General features: G+C 38.9%; 1 protein-coding gene and 16 non-coding genes across 17 annotated transcripts; 2 read left to right on the top strand and 15 right to left on the bottom strand.

Moving 5' to 3' along the window:
- Positions 1-615: 615 nt before the first annotated feature.
- Positions 616-1,134, top strand: LOC149634479 (uncharacterized). The gene has a single exon (XM_089851029.1). The coding sequence runs from the start codon at positions 616-618 to the stop codon at positions 1,132-1,134; it is 519 nt and encodes a 172-aa protein (XP_089707155.1).
- Positions 1,135-3,432: 2,298 nt separating this feature from the next.
- Positions 3,433-3,505, top strand: TRNAV-CAC (transfer RNA valine (anticodon CAC)). The gene has a single exon. It is a non-coding gene; the product is annotated as a tRNA-Val (tRNA).
- A 9,306-nt stretch (positions 3,506-12,811) lies between these two features.
- Positions 12,812-12,883, bottom strand: TRNAE-CUC (transfer RNA glutamic acid (anticodon CUC)). Its single transcript has one exon. It is a non-coding gene; the product is annotated as a tRNA-Glu (tRNA).
- A 1,027-nt stretch (positions 12,884-13,910) lies between these two features.
- TRNAE-CUC (transfer RNA glutamic acid (anticodon CUC)) lies at positions 13,911-13,982 on the bottom strand. The gene has a single exon. It is a non-coding gene; the product is annotated as a tRNA-Glu (tRNA).
- Positions 13,983-14,517: 535 nt separating this feature from the next.
- Positions 14,518-14,589, bottom strand: TRNAE-CUC (transfer RNA glutamic acid (anticodon CUC)). Its single transcript has one exon. It is a non-coding gene; the product is annotated as a tRNA-Glu (tRNA).
- A 78-nt stretch (positions 14,590-14,667) lies between these two features.
- TRNAE-UUC (transfer RNA glutamic acid (anticodon UUC)) lies at positions 14,668-14,739 on the bottom strand. The gene has a single exon. It is a non-coding gene; the product is annotated as a tRNA-Glu (tRNA).
- A 78-nt stretch (positions 14,740-14,817) lies between these two features.
- Positions 14,818-14,889, bottom strand: TRNAE-UUC (transfer RNA glutamic acid (anticodon UUC)). Its single transcript has one exon. It is a non-coding gene; the product is annotated as a tRNA-Glu (tRNA).
- A 228-nt stretch (positions 14,890-15,117) lies between these two features.
- On the bottom strand, positions 15,118-15,189 carry TRNAE-CUC (transfer RNA glutamic acid (anticodon CUC)). The gene has a single exon. It is a non-coding gene; the product is annotated as a tRNA-Glu (tRNA).
- A 377-nt stretch (positions 15,190-15,566) lies between these two features.
- On the bottom strand, positions 15,567-15,638 carry TRNAE-CUC (transfer RNA glutamic acid (anticodon CUC)). The gene has a single exon. It is a non-coding gene; the product is annotated as a tRNA-Glu (tRNA).
- A 535-nt stretch (positions 15,639-16,173) lies between these two features.
- TRNAE-CUC (transfer RNA glutamic acid (anticodon CUC)) lies at positions 16,174-16,245 on the bottom strand. Its single transcript has one exon. It is a non-coding gene; the product is annotated as a tRNA-Glu (tRNA).
- Positions 16,246-16,924: 679 nt separating this feature from the next.
- On the bottom strand, positions 16,925-16,996 carry TRNAE-UUC (transfer RNA glutamic acid (anticodon UUC)). The gene has a single exon. It is a non-coding gene; the product is annotated as a tRNA-Glu (tRNA).
- Positions 16,997-17,225: 229 nt separating this feature from the next.
- On the bottom strand, positions 17,226-17,297 carry TRNAE-UUC (transfer RNA glutamic acid (anticodon UUC)). Its single transcript has one exon. It is a non-coding gene; the product is annotated as a tRNA-Glu (tRNA).
- Positions 17,298-17,526: 229 nt separating this feature from the next.
- Positions 17,527-17,598, bottom strand: TRNAE-CUC (transfer RNA glutamic acid (anticodon CUC)). The gene has a single exon. It is a non-coding gene; the product is annotated as a tRNA-Glu (tRNA).
- A 78-nt stretch (positions 17,599-17,676) lies between these two features.
- TRNAE-UUC (transfer RNA glutamic acid (anticodon UUC)) lies at positions 17,677-17,748 on the bottom strand. The gene has a single exon. It is a non-coding gene; the product is annotated as a tRNA-Glu (tRNA).
- Positions 17,749-17,826: 78 nt separating this feature from the next.
- On the bottom strand, positions 17,827-17,898 carry TRNAE-UUC (transfer RNA glutamic acid (anticodon UUC)). The gene has a single exon. It is a non-coding gene; the product is annotated as a tRNA-Glu (tRNA).
- A 228-nt stretch (positions 17,899-18,126) lies between these two features.
- On the bottom strand, positions 18,127-18,198 carry TRNAE-CUC (transfer RNA glutamic acid (anticodon CUC)). The gene has a single exon. It is a non-coding gene; the product is annotated as a tRNA-Glu (tRNA).
- Positions 18,199-18,577: 379 nt separating this feature from the next.
- On the bottom strand, positions 18,578-18,649 carry TRNAE-UUC (transfer RNA glutamic acid (anticodon UUC)). The gene has a single exon. It is a non-coding gene; the product is annotated as a tRNA-Glu (tRNA).
- Positions 18,650-20,198: the final 1,549 nt, after the last annotated feature.

The following is a 20,198-nucleotide window of genomic DNA, read 5'->3' as shown; positions in this document are numbered from 1 at the left end:
TATTCGATATACTTGATGACATCTTAGTTGTGGGCTGTGGCGCAACTTTGGACGAAGCGATAAAAGATCACAATCAAAATCTAAAAGCGACACAACAACGAGCTAGAGAGGGTCACCTGAAACTAAACAGAAGTAAAATTCGATTGGCTCTTCAAGAGGTGACTTATATGGGACATACAATTTCGGCACAAGGCATTAAACCAGACCCGATGAAAGTAAATTACTTAAACCGCTATCTGCCGGCAATGTCCATAATCAAGGAGCCACTCAGGGCCCTACTTGCAAAGAAAGCAGAGTACATCTGGCAAGACAGGAAGGCAGAAGCGTTCCAGATATTGAAAATCTTACTGACCGAGGCTCCGGTACTAGCATATTACGACCAACGTAAGGAAATCACAATCCAGTGTGATGCCTCTGAGGCGGGCTTGGGAGCAGTTTTACTTCAGGACGGGCGACCTGTTGCGTATGCGTCTCTAGCATTAACCATCAGTGATTGAAAAGGAGTGCTTGGCCATCGTATTTGGATGTGTCCGGTTGGATCATTACATCGGCTGCTCCCAGAAAATCAAGATAGAGACTGACCACAAGCCACTGATACCGATTTTTAAGAAACCTATGCGCATTGCACCGAAACTTCTTCAAAGAATGTTGTTGAAACTTCAATCCTATACGCTAGAAGTCCAATACAAACAAGGGACGACCCTCCACATCGCAGATATGCTTAGTCGAGCGTTCTTACCACATAGGGGACCAGCTCAATTGCCACATAAAGATATCTATCAGATTCAAGAAGGCGTCTGTGAGGTAATAGCGGCAGTAGACCCAATACGTTATCTAGCGGTAAGCTCGGCGACACGAGATCTAGTACGAAAGGCGACAGAAGAAGACGATTCTTTGGTAAAGTTGCGCTTACTGATTTTGGAAGGTTGGCCGATGGCAAAGCTAAACTTAGAGCCGAATTTACGGCAATACTGGCAATCGAGAGACGACTTAACGGTTGTTCAAGGGCTCATCCTAAAAGGACAACGCATGTTGATTCCTGCCTCAATTCAACAGACTATCATGGAACGCCTCCATTATAGTCATGCGGGTCACCAAGCAACTATCCGTAAAGCCAAAGATATGGTCTACTGACCGGGTATGGAGAGAGACATCACAAAATATGTGAATCAGTGTAGCTCTTGTCAAGCGTTTTTAACTAAGCAATATCGCTTACCCCTGCAACCATTAGAAGTGCCGACCTTGCCATGGCAAATGGTCGCACAGGACGTATTTACACTACACAATGTCAATTATCTGGTTACTACAGCAGTCTGGTACTACAGCAATTATTGGGAAGTGGATAAGCTCTCTAACACGACGTCGACAACCATTATAAATCACACGAAAACCCATTTTGCCAGACATGGGATTCCTCAAGTCCTAATCACAGACAATGGTACTAACTTCGTCAGTCAAGAATACGCCGAGTTCTCAAAGGATTGGGGATTTTTACATATCACGACGCCACCATACCACAGCCAAGCCATCGGCAAGGCTGAATCGGCAGTCAAAATAGTAAAGAATATACTGAAGAAGGTGGACTACGCAAAACAAGACGTCATGCTTGCCATTCTCGACTGGAGAAATACACCACAAAAAGACGGCATCACGCCAGCAGAAAAATTGTTTTTAAGGCAAACAAAATCGTTGCTACCTACGAACTTAGAAAAATTAGAACCAAAAGTAGTGCCTGATGTTCCGAAATTGAATTGCCAGCGGCAGAAAAACATGAAACGTTGGTACGATCGGGGAACTAAAGAGCTAGCCCCTCTTATCGAAGGACAACAAGTTAAAATCAACCCACGTAAGCGACACACTCCGTGGATGAATGGCACCTGTGAAAAACTAGTAGGCCCAAGGTCGTACTTAATAAGAACTGAGCATGGAAATATCCTACGAAGAAATCGACAAGACTTAAGAGAGATTCCTGGGATAAGGACTGTCATTCAGACCAAAAATTACCGACCACTGGAGACAAGATTAAGTAGGCCGGAAGTGTCAGCCTATCCATGGGTGCCGACATTTAACGGTCAAGCATCGTATCTCAACCACGTCAGACAAAGAAGCCTTAGCAACAGAAACAGTGAAATCAGGACGACGCTGCCACTTGGAGCCCAATCAAATAGTAGTCGGAGTTGTCAGACACATCAGAGAACACGACCAACCAATGTTCCCAGGCAATCATTGAGTCCAAATGGCGGTAGAGAAAGAGAGGTACAGAGTCAAATCCAGAATGAAGCAGCTCGGGATGAAACTGACCAGCCCATCCATCCAAATAGACTGACATTACGGGCCAACCCTGCAGTAACTTCGATAGGAGTGCGATGTTTACGTGCACCAGAAAGACTTTACAAACCTGACAGATACGAGGCTCAATGACAAGGGTCGAACTTATTACGTCAAGATTAATTTTTGTAGTGTTTGAGTTTTTTTGTTTATTAGAATGTGACATTTAGTTAATCGTTAATCATCTATCCATTTAAGTTTTAAGAGTAGCAATGTTAAACTATATATACTGTTTATAAATCTAAATAATGTGACATTTAGTTAATCATTAATCTATTTAAGTTCAAAAGAGCCACAATGTTAAATAATATTTTGTATAGAAATCTAACTAAAAGGGGAAGATGTTGGTAGTAGACCTAATAGACAAAAGGGTCAAAGATTATCTCGCTTATCAATTGCGTATACGCCCCCCGATAAGAGATGACGTCATAGAAAACAGAGCACTGGCGCCAGTTGGAAACTAGACACTGTATAGATAAGTCGCTTTAATAAAGATCTGAGTTAAACTTTATTTGTTTCGAATACTGTCAAATCATACTTACAAACACTTTTTGTTAACAAAATTAGACTGGCACGCTCCATATCTCAGGCCACGTTTGTCACATGGCAGGCAACTTTAATTAAATCTCGTTCTAAATTTCCTTCGATATGGAGCGTGCCACGAGAGTTTTGTTAACGAAAAGGCAGGGCGTTATGCGATTGGTCGGAGGTACTAATTTAAAATTATCTATGAAATCTAAAACTACACGTGTTTCACTATGCTGATTGGTCTTATTCTACAGGGCCGGTAGGCCCTTGTAGATATGACTTGATACCGTTTTGTAACGTTAAAGTAATATTCACCCGCTTTTGCTAAATTCCTATGGAGATTAACATGGGTTTTTCGTGATTTTTCCCCACCGATAACTTAAAAACTACGGCGAAGATACTTTTCGGAATTATCTTAAATTAACAATTAAGTATTCAGGGTGTGCTATCAGCCAGTTTGATCAAAACAATTAAGTCTAAGTATGTTAATTTTAGTTAATTACAGAAGTAAGGCTTTGACCATCGTGATTGGACATAATAATTAGCTAGATCTCTTGGAAAACTCAGTGTTATTACGTATCTATGGTGCAGTGGTTATCACGTCCGCTTCACACGCGGAAGGTCCCAGGTTCAAGCCCTGGTAGATACATGTTTTAACCATCTTGATTGGACAAAATAATTAGTTAGATCTCTTGGAAAACTTAGACTTACCACGTGTCTGTGGTTTAGTGGTTATAATATATATTGAACAATTATTTCACTTCACTTGGTTTAATAAGGTGACATAGGTAGCGTACTTTTTCCCTACTTTTAAAACCATTAAACTAAGTAATATTAGAAGTTCAATAGATTGTCTAAAAAAGATGTTAAAAGCCACTGTAAATGGTGCATAAATGCTTAATATTTCCTTAATACTTGCAAATAATATTAGTAAATGGCGTGAATTGATCATTGAAATGGGGTTAAAGTACACCCTAAATGATGTCTTTTATGGTACTGGAAAAACAGCATATATGGTGTTTGAATGCCATTATATTTTAGAGTGCAAATGTATGACGGTAAAGCAAACATAATTATTCAAAATTTAATTACATTAAGACTGAAGTGACAGATATTATATAAAAACGTCTTGGTTTGGACCGAGGCCGAAAAAACAAACGATATGTGTGAGGTTTATCAATTGACTGAAGTTCAGATATTGCAATTTTTTTCTAGTTATTTTTATCCACTCAATCCTTAATCAATATTTAATTCGATCAACTGATTTTACTGTTAATCGATCTAGCCCCTCTAAATTAATTGAAAAAATTACATATCTACGCTTTTTCAAGAACAATTAGTTTCATGATAAAATGTTTTCGAAAATGTAATTGTTCTTGAAACAGCGTAGATATGTGATTTTTTCAATTAATTTAGAGGGACTAGATCGATTAACAGTAAAATCAGTTGATTGAATTAAATATTGATTAAGGATTGAGTGGATAAAAAAACTAGAAAAAAATTGCAATATCAGAAACTTCAGTCAATTGATAAACCTCACACATATCGTTTGTTTTTTCGGCCTCGGTCCAAACCAAGACGTTTTTATATAATTAATACTAGTCTCTGTCGTTATAGTTTAACAACCGTGCTTCTTTGTCAGTTATTATACCAAAAAACAGTTGTCATTAAATATTAGAAAATTTTCGCCAACACGAAGCCCGGTTTGCGCTTAAACGTTAATGAGAGAATTAATCAAACCTCAAATAGTCAACATGAGATAGGCCAAATATATTGTATGTGTGAACGTTTCACCTGAGTTTTCTGTCTATGATGAATACAATGAGAATCCTGTATTTTATAAAACTGTCTAGTGGATTTTAGATGTAATGGTATTTGCCCCTAAGTTTGAAATTAATTTTAAGTCTGTAATTAAACTGGTTGAATATTACTAAAAAAATTAGGTATTATGGCTCCGAAGATTTTTGATTAAGAAATTACTCAAATCAATTGTGTATACAGAAATAATAATTTATTGAATCAGCATATCTTTATATTTTATTTTCAATATTTTCATTCAAAAAAACTATTTTTCTTCTGCAAAATGCCAAAAACAGGTTTGCGAACTTTGTGAATTCACTGCAGTACACTTGAACCATTCTCGACTTCTTCCTCGTTCGTATTTAAATATGATATTGGAGCCAATTCACTGTATTTTTCAAGTTATCGCATACAATAACTCGTATTTATCGTAAGTTCGACAAGTTATCAACAAATCGGTATTCTACAACTTTTGCATTCAATTTTATCGTAGAACTATTTTGATAAGCGTGTGATAAATAAACAACAGGGTAAATCTTTTTGTTAAAATTTTATCGAAGGGACTTTCTGCCATATAAAAGGTCGACATGAAAAAGGACTTTTTTTAGTTTGTTTTCTGTTGTTTAATTTTGTACGAAAAAAACTTATTAGCTTTGCAATATTTTACGACTTTGAAATTTCGCGGAAAAACATTTTTTGGGCGAAAGGTGGAAACACTATCGTTTTTTAAAGAGCTAGTTTCATGGTCAACGTGGCTGCGAATGTTTTTATGTACCTCGAAATTTTGCGTCGCAAAAACTAGAAAATCAAAGAGCATTGAGAAGAGACAGAGTTTTAAGAGATCCTGAGAAAGCTTTTGAACTACCAACTTTTCAATTTATTATACTTTTTCGATTATATCGGTGCTTGGTTAATAAAATTTGCGAACGATTGGAACCAAGGCTTAGTAGAGATGCGATGAAAAAATTAAAATGAAGCTTCAAATCAATCAAGCAGTGTCTGGCTTATTCATCTCAGTCCCTTAAAATTTTTGTTTAACCTTGTTCACAAAAAAAGTGTAAATCAGTCTTTTAGATCTTGATTGCATTAGGCTTTTACGCGACTGGATCATATAAAACTGGCATTGATCAAGAGCTTTTTCTGGCAGTTAGCCAAGAAACGTTCAGTAGAGTTGTTCGAGATCAGAGGTGGGCAAATTCGCAAAATATACATTTAACAATATTTGCTTTTCGAAAAATAAACATAATTTCAAATATGAGCAAAACAAACATTTCAGAGTGTCTTACTTTTATAAAGGCAAAACTATTATTATCTTCAGAAGGTTAAATAAATATGTACCTCCTTTTGGGAAAGTAGTTTCTTAGTTGAAGATAGAAAATTTGGAAAGATAATAACATTTATCTAAAGAACTTTTTTAGTTTTTATGAAATTTGCTGTTGAACTTCAACGAAACATAGAAAACGTTATGTACTTCATGTTTAGAGTGTGAATGGGATAAAGGTTTTCGGTACATATGTTTACATTACTGAATCTCATCTGCACTCGCGGCGCGTTTGCTTCGAAGCATTGTTCCTTTCCTCTAAAATGCTTCGTGTATTTTATGAGAATGTTCAATAACGCAGATATAATATTCTTTTAGAAAAGGAGAAGGAAAAAATTTCCACGGATTTTGCGGTTAAGAGATAACAATTTTAATATTGTTGACATTTTACAGAGATATTCAATATTTCACCGTAATATTACCTTAAGTTCGTCAAATAAAAACAGAACTAAGGCAATTCGAGTTAATAGTATTTTACTTTAGTACGATATTAATTTAGTTAGACAAAATTTGTAAAATGACCGATTAATTTTAATACGTTAGGATGCTTCTATACTAAACCAACAATTGTCATTGAAATTATTGAAATGTTCATATTTGCAAGTCAGTCATGCATTTTATTTGCTCCGTTCGATATTCCGTATACGTCAAGATGTTTGCAACGTGTTTCAATGACAGATTTGCCCTTCTCGCTCTCTGATAATTTCCAGCCATACTAAATGATCTTTCAACATCAGCAGAACTAATTGGTATGGACAAGTAGCACCTGGCGAGATTGGAAAGGTGAGGAAATCTTTTTGCGTTATCACGCCAGTAGTCAAGGATGGCCTGCGACTCTGGAATACCGTCGTCATCTTCATCGGCTGATGGATATCTAAGATGATCTTCCGCGAGATAAATGTCAAGTTCTTTAGCTGGGCCATTGGGAGCCATGGGTGACGGAACACGTGTCAAGTAGCCTAGTTTCCCTGACCGCTTTTTGGAAACCTGCGCATCCACGGCTGTACGCACATTCATTGGGCATTTTATTCGTTGATAATGCTCACCCCAGGAAGGGATGCTGAAGTATTCTGCAAATATAGGATCACGATTGCATCGTTTTAATTAAATCAACAATAGCTACGGTAATGTGCAATAGCGAAATTAAAAAGATATGAAGTGTACAATGTGTTCAGCGAAATGAAAAAGATATGAAATGTGCAATGTGTTCAGCGAAATTAAAAAGATATGAAATCTGCATTTTTTAGGATAGCTACCATCAAATGGTGCTAGCTTTTGCCTTGGATCTAGCAACGTGCTTGTCACAAAGTCCACGTCCAAAACAGTATTTCGTCAAAGTGAATTGCTCGGCATTCGTAGACCTTGTCGAAGGCCTGAAGTAGTTCCCCGATTATTTCAGGTGCTAATATACCATTAGATTGCAGTCGATCTGTTGTGTCCTTTAAAGGTTTAAGTAAATGCAGTATTTTTTTAACCTCTTCAACCATGCCAGTGTGAAGAGTGGAAAAATCAATCGAAAGGTCCTTTTCTTCCTTTGCCTTGATGATAACGGCTTTGACAGCAGCAATCATGTTTGGCTAATTAATTAAACGAGACTTACATGTTGCAACATCATACGTTCTATATATTATCATTAAGCAGCTTGGAAAAACACAATGTGCCATAGTTGCTGAGTTTGTGAGGCTATTCTTTTTTACGAAGCTACTCAAAACAAAAGAAGATAACGTCCTTTTAAGAAGATAACGATCCTATTAAGATATACCTCAGATATACGCTCAATGGCGTAAAAGAGAACATTCCATCTAGTTCCACCAAGGGGAATTAAGTCCCTACCGTCAGTTCGTTTCTTTAATTCTTCTGTCCAAATAAGTGATTTACGAAAAAAGCCAATAATATCATTAATGATTTTAATAAAAGCAGTGGCATCAGCGTCCTTTTTAATAATGGCGTTGATTACTAGTTGTATCGAATGAGCCATACAGCCTTTACGCTTTCAAAAAGGATCAGGTACAACATTTAACTCCTCTAACGTGTCGTCATCTGAAAATTCGGAATCCACTATATGCCCAACAGGCTCTAAACCTAATATGGTATTCATAGAGCTCCAAAACTCTGTAAAAGAGGCACAATTATGCACAATGTTATGAATAAGGCATATACAGGGTGTTTCTAAAAGGTCTGGAAGAAATCAAGGAGGTTGTTCGTTGGGTCAAACAGAGTGAAAAATGTCTTTGGACCATTAGTCTAACGTGCTTCGTTGCTACGTTATGGGCCCTTGAAAATAGGCCTTAGAACAACGTAAATCGTCCGCATAGTGGAGGTAGAATTGTACAAATGACCAAATTGTTGTCTAATTTATTCATAAGCTAATGACCGAGATATAAGATAAATAATAAGGTTGTTAACTACTAGCAATGGTGCATAAACGTGTGCAACGGTCTTAAACTATGACCAGATAAATGCAGAGCTTTTCATTGAGAAGTGGTACGTAAACATTTCAAGTAAGACACTAAACTTTGGCCAGAACTACTTGACCTCAAAGTATGGCTTTACTACGTTTTAGTTTTAGATGTTCACAGAGAAGATTAAATGTGACAAGAAACCATCAAGTACCATAATGTTAATTTCATTATTAAACGGAATCAGGAAGTAATTCCAAAAAGTGTTTGAATTGCTTTACGTCGGCGTTGATACAAACTTGGGCACGTCGAATTAACGACTGTCCAACCCGTTCGAAAATCCCTGGAGTGTTGCGTATGGCTTCGCACTTCACGTTCATAAACTAAGTCCTTAAGGTAGCCCCAAAGAAAGAAATCGCAAGGGTTTAGGTCTGGAGATATGGCAGGCCACGCAACCGTTCCACCACGGCCTATCCACCTCAAAGGGAAAGTTTATTTAAGATGGGCCCTATCTAGGAGCGAAAAATGCGGTGGTGCACCGTTGTGCCTAAACCACATGTCTCGCCGCTTAGCCAATGGTACGTCGTCTAGTAGCTGGAACAAATTGCCTTGCAGAAATCGCAACTATGCCTCTCCGTTAAGCCTTGGTTGCAAGAAGAACGGTCCAATTAGATGATCACCCACAATTCCGCACCAGACGTTCAAGCTGAATTGAACTTGGTGAGCCCTAACACTAGTAGCGTGCGGATTTTGTTCCGCCCACTGATGCTTGCTGTGCATGTTCAATATGCCGTCACGGGAGAAACTTGCCTCATCAGTAACTACAAGGTTAGATAGTAAGGTAATATCATGACATCGAGCCCTAAACCATTGACAAAAGTCTAGTCATCTCGGATAATCCGTTTCGTTTAGTGCTTGGACCTTTTGTAGATGGTAAGGATGAAATTTATCTCCTCGGAGAATTCGCTAGACAAGTACGTGAGTTACCCCCCAATTGGCGCCCAACTTTCCTGGTGCTTGTTGCGGGACCATCCTCGAATATGTTGAGTACTTGTTCCTCCACAACTTCAGGAACGTCTTGAGCTATAGCCCCACGTTCCCGCAGGTTGGATCTTTCCTCCCTCTCTCAATCGTCTGTCGACAGCTTGGATAGTTTGTTGATTGGACAACTGTCTTTGAAGGAAGCGGTCCTGGTGCAAACGTTGAGCTTCCAATACAAATGCAGAGTATGCGGATATGCATCTGATGTATGGTCTCGCAGAGGGTAACAAACACCAGGAAAGTTGGGCGGCAATCGGGGGTAACTCACGCACTTGTCTGGCGAATTGTCCGAGAAAATAAATTTCATCCTTACCATCTACAAAAGGTCCAAGCACTTAACGAAACGGATTATCCGAGACGACTAGACTTTTCTCAATGGTTTATGGCTCGACGTCAAGATATTAACTTACCACCTAACCTTTAAGTTACTGGTGAGGCAAGTTTCTCCCGTGACGGCATATTGAACATGTACTACGAGCATCAGTGGGCGCAACAAAAACCGCACGCTACTAGTGTTAGGGCTCACCAAGTTCAATTCAGCTTGAACGTCTGGTGCGGAATTGTGGGTGATCATCTAATTGGACCGTTCTTTTTGGAACCAAGGCTTAACAGAGAGGCATAATTGCGATTTCTGCAAAAAAAAATTTCCAGCTACTAGACGACGTACCATTGGTTTTGCGACGAGACATGTAGTTTGGGCACGACGGGGCTCCGCCGCATTTTAACGTTATTTTATTATTTCTAGGGAACACCTATATCAGAACTTTTGTAAATTAAGGGTATAAAAGGTGATTGATTCACACTAAGAGGTAAGAAAATGCGCAATTGCGTGAATCTATGGTGGAAGCTCTGCCATTGGGAGGCTAGACGTTTCTCGTAACCCTAGCCGCTCGCTGCGTGTGGCGAATGTGGTGTGCACGAAAGACTATTGCATTGTGTTGTTGTTAGAAGCTATTAAATACCGGTTGGCATTGTTTGAAACATTTGGTAGCTAGACAGTAGATGAAACAATTGGTGGTTAGACAGTAGATGAAGGTGTAACGGATAGTTAATGATTGACCTTAAATAAGTTGGATATAGCAACGAAGTAACATTTTTCAAATTTCTGTATACTGCGAACGCGGTCCGGAAATTGCGAACACGTTTGCATCGACTTGCCAACTGCGAACACGGTAACAGACAGACACACAGATACGTTCAGTGCAATACCTCTCCGTGACGTCATCGTCACTCGGAGAGGTAAAATTCTACTTCATTACGCAATCTCCAATCTTGTTTTTCTAACGGTATATACGACATACACGTTTATCTGTACTTATTGACTTCTGACAACACCATCATATAAGTCTTCTGTGTATACCACATACACGCCAATCTGAAACATTGGCTTCTACTCCATTATCATCGTTGAGATTAAGATGTACGCGCGATCGGCTTAAGTTACGAGAAACGACTATAGCCTCCCAATGGCAGGGCTTCGACCAAACGTTCACGCAATAGCGCTTATTCCTACCATTAGTCAATCAATCGCCTTATATACCCTAAATTTCCAAAATTTGTGAAAACGGTTTACGCTAGAAGTCAAACGTCAACAATAGCTATATTTAAAATCATTTTAAGAATAACGTTTCTTTAAACCACTTAACTAGAATTAAGGTAAAATAGTGACGATTAAAAAAATTAATATCATTTATATTTATTTAATTATTAAAGATAATCTTCTTTCTTCGAAACGACTCAAGTGAAAGTTTATATAGAACGAGTTATGAAGCTTGCATCTGAATCGAAACACTATGCGCATATCAAAGTTAATATAAAGCGAGTAAAATAAAATTATCTCTTACAAAACCATAACATTTTCTTATTGTAGAATATTAAATGAAAATATATTAAATATATTTCGGCATTACGATTCTTTTTGTAGTTTTGTAGCTGAAAAGCTCTGTTTCATTTCAATATTGCAAGAACATCTTTTATATTAATATTTCAAATTTGGTGTTTACTTTTTAATTCAGCTTGACTACATTTATATACAGTGTAAACGTGAAATAAAACTTCCCTAGTTACACTGAATGCTACTTTTAAAGAATTTGGTTAGCGTTGTTCGGTTTGGTTCCATAAATTCGTGTGTCTTTGAGGAGGTCTTGACGGTTCACAGTGAGCCGAAAATTAAATACTTTTAAATGATATAAATCAGGTCCTTAAATATAACAATTGAGGATATACAGTAAAGGTTAAACGTAACCTTCGCACGCGTATCAATTCTTGCACGGTTGAATAAGGCTTACAGCAGAAGAAACGTTTACCCTTAATCAAATGGATTTGAGCAGCTATTTTGAAAGACTAATCTATGGTAACTCATTTGTTTTGAAAAACAATCATTTCAAAAAACACCTTTTACAGAGTCTATAGACACCTTTCTGGTATAATTTTAAACCTCGATTAAGGGTAATGTTTTAAACCTAACAGGAATTAAAAAGCACCAACGTCAATGGAATTTAAAAACACCAAATTAGTCTCAAAAAGACCTTTTTTTAAAGGGTTTATAAACACTTTTTCTGGCATTAATATACACCTCTATTCAAAGTGATTAAAACACCTAACAGGATATAAAAAGCACCTTCAGAGAAGGTATTATTTCGCACCGTTTTCAAAGGTGCGTATTGACATCCTCTCGAATGGTGCTTTTAAACACCAATAGGGGTGCTGCTGGGGATGTATTAGGAAGCCCCTCTAAAGGTGTCAAACAGTTCCATTTTTTTAACAGTGTACTAATTAATTAGAATTACTTATCAATTAGCACTAAGGTAATTAAAATTCAACTACCATTTTCAATTAGTAAATGTTGGTAATTAATTAGAATTACTTCTCAATTAGCACTAAGGTAATTAAAATTCAATTACCATTTTCAATTAGTAAATGTTGCTAATTAATTAGTTAGCTAATTGAATTTCTAATTAATTAGCACAGCTCTGAATTAAACCACACCGATAGTTGACTGCCTTCATTCTCTGATTTCCGTATAGTGCTTGTATCGACAACTTTCAAACAAGAACTGTTCTGGAATTTCACCCTTTGTAAGAGATTATTCAATCGACTTTCAAATACAATATATTTTTGCTCATTATAAAGATATCCTAGCCACTAGACCATATCGGGCTGGATGGAACAATTCTAAATATTATTCCTATAAATGTGTCTTTAAGTTTATTCTTCAAATGCAGTACAAAAGCAGTCGCTTCGATATCGTGAATCGAACCCGGGCCTTCTGGGTGAAAGCTAGATATCCTAGCCACTAAACCATATCGGACTTGTTTAGCCAAGTCTTAATTCTATTCATAAACCTAGGCTATATCCTTAAGTCTGTTCTTGAAAAGCGGTACAAAAGCACTAGCTCCGATACCGGGAATCGAACCCGGGCCTTCTGGGTGAGAGCCAGATATCCTAGCCACTAGACCATATCGGACTGGTTTGAGCAACCCTAGACATTATTCCTATAAATGTGTCTTTAATTTTTTTCTTTAAAAGCGGTACAAAGCACAGTCTCCGATACCGGGAATCGAACCCGGGCCTTCTGGGTGAAAGCCAGGTACCACTAGACCATATCGGACTGGTTGGCACAACCCAAAATATTATTCCTATGAATGTGTCTTTAAGTTTATTCTTCAAATGCGGGGTAAAAGGCAGGTATCTTAGCCACTAGACCATATCGGACTTCCTCAACCAAGTCTTAATTCTATTCATAAATCTATATCCTTAAATCTATTCTTGAAAAGCGAAACAAAAGCACTCGCTCCGATACCGGGAATCGAACCCGTGCCTTCTGGGTTAGAGCCAGATATCCTAGCAACAAGACCATATCGGACTCGATGGAACAATCCTAAATATTATTCCTATAAATGTGTCTTTAAGTTTATTCTTCAAAAGCGGTACATAAGCAGTCGCTCCGACACCGGGAATCGAACCCGGGCCTTCTGGGTGAAAGCCAGATATCCTAGCCACTAGACCTATCGGACTTGCCGAACCAAGTCTTAATTCTATTCATAAACCTATATCCTTAAGTCTATTCTTCAAAAGCTGTACAAAAAAACTCGCTCCGATACCGGGAATGAACCCGGGCCTTCCGGGTGAAAGCCAGATATCCTAGCCTATAGACCTTATCGGACTTCCTCAACCAAGTCTTAATTCTATTCATAAACCTATATCCTTAAATCTATTCTTGAAAAGCGAAACAAAAGCACTCGCTCCGATACCGGGAATGGAACCCGGGCCTTCTGGGTGAAAGCCAGGTACCACTAGACCATATCGGACTGGTTGGCACAACCCAAAATATTATTCCTATGAATGTGTCTTTAAGTTTATTCTTCAAATGCGGGGTAAAAGGCAGGTATCCTAGCCACTAGACCATATCGGACTTCCTCAACCAAGTCTTAATTCTATTCATAAATCTATATCCTTAAATCTATTCTTGAAAAGCGAAACAAAAGCACTCGCTCCGATACCGGGAATCGAACCCGGGCCTTCTGGGTGAGAGCCAGATATCCTAGCAACAAGACCATATCGGACTGGATGGAACAATCCTAAATATTATTCCTATAAATGTGTCTTTAAGTTTATTCTTCAAAAGCGGTACATAAGCAGTGGCTCCGACACCGGGAATCGAACCCGGGCCTTCTGGGTGAAAGCCAGATATCCTAGCCACTAGACCTATCGGACTTGCCGAACCAAGTCTTAATTCTATTCATAAACCTATATCCTTAAGTCTATTCTTCAAAAGCTGTACAAAAAAACTCGCTCCGATACCGGGAATGAACCCGGGCCTTCCGGGTGAAAGCCAGATATCCTAGCCTATAGACCTTATCGGACTTCCTTAACCAAGTCTTAATTCTATTCATAAACCTATATCCTTAAATCTATTCTTGAAAAGCGAAACAAAAGCACTCGCTCCGATACCGGGAATAGAACCCGGGCCTTCTGGGTGAGAGCCATGTATCCTAGCCACTAAACCATACCGGACTTGCTCATCCAAGTCTTAATTCTATTCATAAACCTAGGCTATATCCTTAAGTCTGTTCTTTAAAAGCGGTACAAAAGCACTAGCTCCGATACCGGGAATCGAACCCGGGCCTTCTGGGTGAGAGCCAGATATCCTAGCAACAAGACCATATCGGACTGGCTTGAGCAACCCTAGAAATTATTCCTATAAATGTGTCTTTAAATTTATTCTTTAAAAGCGGTACAAAGCACAGTCTCCGATACCGGGAATCGAACCCGGGCCTTCTGGGTGAAAGCCAGGTATCCTAGCCACTAGACCATATCGGACTTGCTCAACCAAGTCTTAATTCTATTCGTAAACCTATATCCTTAAGTCTATTCTTGAAAAGCGGTACAAAGCACAGTCTCCGATACCGGGAATCGAACCCGGGCCTTCTGGGTGAAAGCCAGATATCCTAGCCACTAGACCATATCGGACTGGTTTGAGCAACCCTAGATATTATTCGTATAAATGTGTCTTTAAATTTATTCTTTAAAAGCTGTACAAAGAACAGTCTCCGGTACCGGGAATCGAACCCGTGCCTTCCGGGTGAAAGCCAGATATCCTAGCCACTAGACCATATCGGACTTGCTCAACCAAGTCTTAATTCTATTCATAAACCTATATCCTTAAGTCTATTCTTGAAAAGCGGTACAAAGCACTCGCTCCGATACCGGAAATCGAACCCGGGCCTTCTGGGTGAGAGCCAGATATCCTAGCCACTAGACCATATCGGACTGGTTGGAACAACCCTAAATATTCCTATAAATGTGTCTTTAAATGTATTCTTAAAAAGCGGTACAAAGCACAGTCTCCGATACCGGGAATCGAACCCGGGCCTTCTGGGTGAAAACGAGGTATCCTACCCAAGAGACCATATCGGACTTGCTCAAACAAGTCTTAATTCAATTCATAAACCTATATCCTTAAGTCTATTCTTCAAAACCTGTACAAAAGCACTCGCTCCGATACCGGGAATCGAACCCGGGCCGTATGGGTGAAAGCCAGATATCCTAGCCTATAGACCTTATCGGACTTCCTCAACCAAGTCTTAATTCTATTCATAAACCTATATCCTTAAATCTATTCTTGAAAAGCGAAACAAAAGCACTCGCTCCGATACCGGGAATCGAACCCGGGCCTTCTGGGTGAGAGCCAGATATCCTAGCAACAAGACCATATCGGACTGGATGGTACAATCCTAAATATTATTCCTATAAATGTGTCTTTAAATTTATTCTTCAAAAGCGGTACATAAGCAGTCGCTCCGACACCGGGAATCGAACCCGGGCCTTCTGGGTGAAAGCCAGATATCCTAGCCACTAGACCTATCGGACTTGCCGAACCAAGTCTTAATTCTATTCATAAACCTATATCCTTAAGTCTATTCTTCAAAAGCTGTACAAAAAAACTCGCTCCGATACCGGGAATGAACCCGGGCCTTCCGGGTGAAAGCCAGATATCCTAGCCTATAGACCTTATCGGACTTCCTCAACCAAGTCTTAATTCTATTCATAAACCTATATCCTTAAATCTATTCTTGAAAAGCGAAACAAAAGCACTCGCTCCGATACCGGGAATCGAACCCGGGCCTTCTGGGTGAGAGCCATGTATCCTAGCCACTAAACCATACCGGACTTGCTCAACCAAGTCTTAATTCTATTCATAAACCTAGGCTATATCCTTAAGTCTGTTCTTTAAAACCGGTACAAAAGCACTAGCTCCGATACCGGGAATCGAACCCGGGCCTTCTGGGTGAGAGCCAGATATCCTAGCAACAAGACCATATCGGACTGGATGGAACAATCCTAAATATTATTCCTATAAATGTGTCTTTAAGTTTATTCTTCAAAAGCGGTACATAAGCAGTCGCTCCGACACCGGGAATCGAACCCGGGCCTTCTGGGTGAAAGCCAGATATCCTAGCCTCTAGACCTATCGGACTTGCCGAACCAAGTCTTAATTCTATTCATAAACCTATATCCTTAAGTCTATTCTTCAAAAGCTGTACAAAAAAACTCGCTCCGATACCGGGAATGAACCCGGGCCTTCCGGGTGAAAGCCAGATATTCTAGCCTATAGACCATATCGGACTTGCTCAACCAGGTCTTAATTCTATTCATAAACCTATATCCTTAAGTCTATTCTTGAAAAGCGGTACAAAAGCACTAGCTCCGATACCGGGAATCGAAACCGGGCCTTCTGGGTGAAAGCGAGATACCCTTGCCACTAGAACATATCGGCCTTGCTTCACCAAGTCTTAATTCTTTTCATAAACCTATATCCTAAAGTCTATTCTTGAAATGCGGTACAAAAGCACTCGCTCCGATACCGGGAATCGAACCCGGGCCTTGTGGATGTAAGCCAGGTATCCTACCCACTAGACCATATCGGACTGGTTGGAACAACCTTAATATTATTCCTATAAATGTGTCTTTAAATTGATTCTTTAAAAGCTGTACAAAGCGCAGTCTCCGATACCGGGAATCGAACCCGGGCCTTCTGGGTGAAAGCCAGGTATCCTAGCCACTAGACCATATCGGACTGGTTTAAGCAACCCTAGATATTATTCCTATAAATTTGTCTTTAAATTTATTCTTGAAAAGCTGTACAAAGAACAGTCTCCGATACCGGGAATCGCACCCGGGCCTTCTGGGTGAAAGCCAGGTATCCTACCCACTAGACCATATCTGACTTGCTCAAACAAGTCTTAATTCAATTCATAAACCTATATCCTTAAGTCTATTCTTGAAAAGCGGTACAAAAGCACTAGCTCCGATACCGGGAATCGAACCCGGGCCTTCTGGGTGAAAGCCAGATATCCTAGCCACTAGACCATATCGGACTGGTTTGAGCAAACCTAGATATTATTCCTTTAAATGTGTCTTTAAATTTATTCTTTAAAAGCTGTACAAAGCGCAGTCTCCGATACCGGGAATCGAACCCGGGCCTTCTGGGTGAAAACCAGGTATCCTACCCAAGAGACCATATCGGACTTCCTCAAACAAGTCTTAATTCAATTTATAAACCTATATCCTTAAGTCTATTCTTCAAAACCTGTACAAAAGCTCTCGCTCCGATACCGGGAATCGAACCCGGGCCGTATGGGTGAGTGCCAGATATCCTAGCCACTAGACCATATCGGACTGGCTTGCGCAACCCTAGATATTATTCCTATAAATGTGTCTTTAAATTTATTCTTTAAATGCGGTACAAAGCACAGTCTCCGATACCGGGAATCGAACCCGGGCCTTCTGGGTGAAAGCCAGGTATCCTAGCCACTAGACCATATCGGACTTGCTCAACCAAGTCTTAATTCTATTCATAAACCTATATCCTTAAGTCTATTCTTGAAAAGCGGTACAAAGCACAGTCTCCGATACCGGGAATCGAACCCGGGCCTTCTGGGTGAAAGCCAGATATCCTAGCCACTAGACCATATCGGACTGGTTTGAGCAACCCTAGATATTATTCGTATAAATGTGTCTTTAAATTTATTCTTTAAAAGCTGTACAAAGAACAGTCTCCGGTACCGGGAATCGAACCCGTGCCTTCCGGGTGAAAGCCAGATATCCTAGCCACTAGACCATATCGGACTTGCTCAACCAAGTCTTAATTCTTTTCATAAACCTATATCCTTAAGTCTATTCTTGAAAAGCGGTACAAAGCACTCGCTCCGATACCGGAAATCGAACCCGGGCCTTCTGGGTGAGAGCCAGATATCCTAGCCACTAGACCATATCGGACTGGTTGGAACAACCCTAAATATTATTCCTATAAATGTGTCTTTAAATGTATTCTTCAAAAGCGGTACAAAGCACAGTCTCCGATACCGGGAATCGAACCCGGGCCTTCTGGGTGAAAACCAGGTATCCTACCCAAGAGACCATATCGGACTTGCTCAAACAAGTCTTAATTCAATTCATAAACCTATATCCTTAAGTCTATTCTTCAAAACCTGTACAAAAGCACTCGCTCCGATACCGGGAATCGAACCCGGACCGTATGGGTGAGTGCCAGATATCCTAGCCACTAGACCATATCGGACTGGCTTGAGCAACCCTAGATATTATTCCTATAAATGTGTCTTTAAATTTATTCTTTAAAAGCGGTACAAAGCACAGTCTCCGATACCGGGAATCGAACCCGGGCCTTCTGGGTGAAAGCCAGGTATCCTAGCCACTAGACCATATCGGACTGATTACATACAACGCCATAACAAAAATAAGACCCGCCTCTTCTTTCACACCCCTCCGTCACGGGTAAGGGGGTCATGGACTAGGACGCGCACCCGAATAACCCTGTTACCCATTCCGTCTTAAAAAAGTCTATCTATCCCTGACTCAATTAAATATAATTAACGTGAAATTAAACAAAAATATATATTTTTGGATAAAAGCTCAAATAAGTTTTAAATAAGCTGTTTAATTACGATTAAAACTACCCAAGCCCAATATTTTCAATTTCTCACTTAAGATAATTTAACCTATCTTTAAAGTACATTGCCGCGAAATTTAAAAGTTTAGGGTGCCATAATGGAGAATATATAGCAAAAATATTAAACTTGACTAAAAATTGCAATTAGGGTAAAACATTCAAATAAATTTTAAGCTTAATCCACTCTCATGAACCACGCTCAAAATAAGATTAAAACATCACAAGTTTTTCGTACAGCCACAGTAGTTTCCTATTCCACTTTCAAATTAATTTAAATGATCATTAAAATAAATCAAAAGCGCATACATTAAAATTTTAGGGTAATTGCAATTAAAGTAAAAATTTTATTGAAACTTGTATTATAAACTAAATCCACACTAGATGTACAAGATAAGCCGTTAAATTAAACTCAATCAAGTATAATTAATGTGAAAGATTCGTGTTTTGGGTAAATTCATGGATATCTTATAATTAAACTAACAAATCTTTCACCCAGCCTCCATTTTCCTGTTTAATTCTTACGATTAATTAAATTGTCATTTGAATGCATTTTTCCCATTTTTAAAAAGAGAGCCATTGAAAAGGCGCGATATTTAAAAGTTTTGGGGCAAAATAGTGATTGTTCCGCAAGAGTCAAACAGTCACTCCTCTAAAGTTTGCAGTTTAGGAGAATTTCTAATTCAAACTCGTATAATAAACTGATATAAAAAGATAAGCCGTTAATTTCAACTTAATAACCATATTTAACGTGAAATTAATCGAAAACAACAGGTTTTTTGGGTATCTATAGATAACCCTTTACTGAAATAAGAAAATGAGATTAAACTGCGCGAGATGTTCTTTCAGCCTATATGTTTTCCTATTCAACACTAAAATTAATTATTATCACTATAATGCATTTATAGGCTCCAAATACAAACTTTTAGGGTAAGGAATGTGTCAAAATGTAACTTTTTCATTTAAATTTTAATATATCATTAACATAGTTCGCAAAATCACCAGCAACAATTTAATCTGGCAACATTCAATGTAATAATGTGGCCAATAAAACAAGCGCGTCTAGCCCATAACAAAGCCACATCGCTAGCCATCTCTCGCTATCCATAATTCAATAAATTTTCTTCTTCTGAAATATCACCTAGCATACCAGACAAGTGGGGGGAGCAACAGAAAATTTTAAAGCACAGTCTTACGATTAGTCTTGGAATTTGGGCCTCAAATTACAGCCTCTAATCTGTTTGGTACACATCAACGTCAACGTAAATGTTCAATGTGATTACTATTGTGGTGCAGGCACTCTTCATCTGTC

This window comes from Phalangium opilio, unplaced genomic scaffold (assembly GCF_054372755.1).
Source record: "Phalangium opilio isolate 3A_F unplaced genomic scaffold, DU_Popi_V2 ptg000098l_1, whole genome shotgun sequence".
Classification (NCBI taxonomy): Eukaryota; Metazoa; Arthropoda; class Arachnida; order Opiliones; family Phalangiidae; genus Phalangium; species Phalangium opilio.
The sequence above is the reverse complement of the archived record's forward strand: the minus strand, read 5'-3'. Positions and strand labels throughout refer to the sequence as shown.

Coding starts and splice junctions, on each gene's coding strand:
- LOC149634479 (XM_089851029.1), top strand. CDS start 616: ATGCGCATTGCACCGAAACTTCTTCAAAGAATGTTGTTGAAACTTCAA.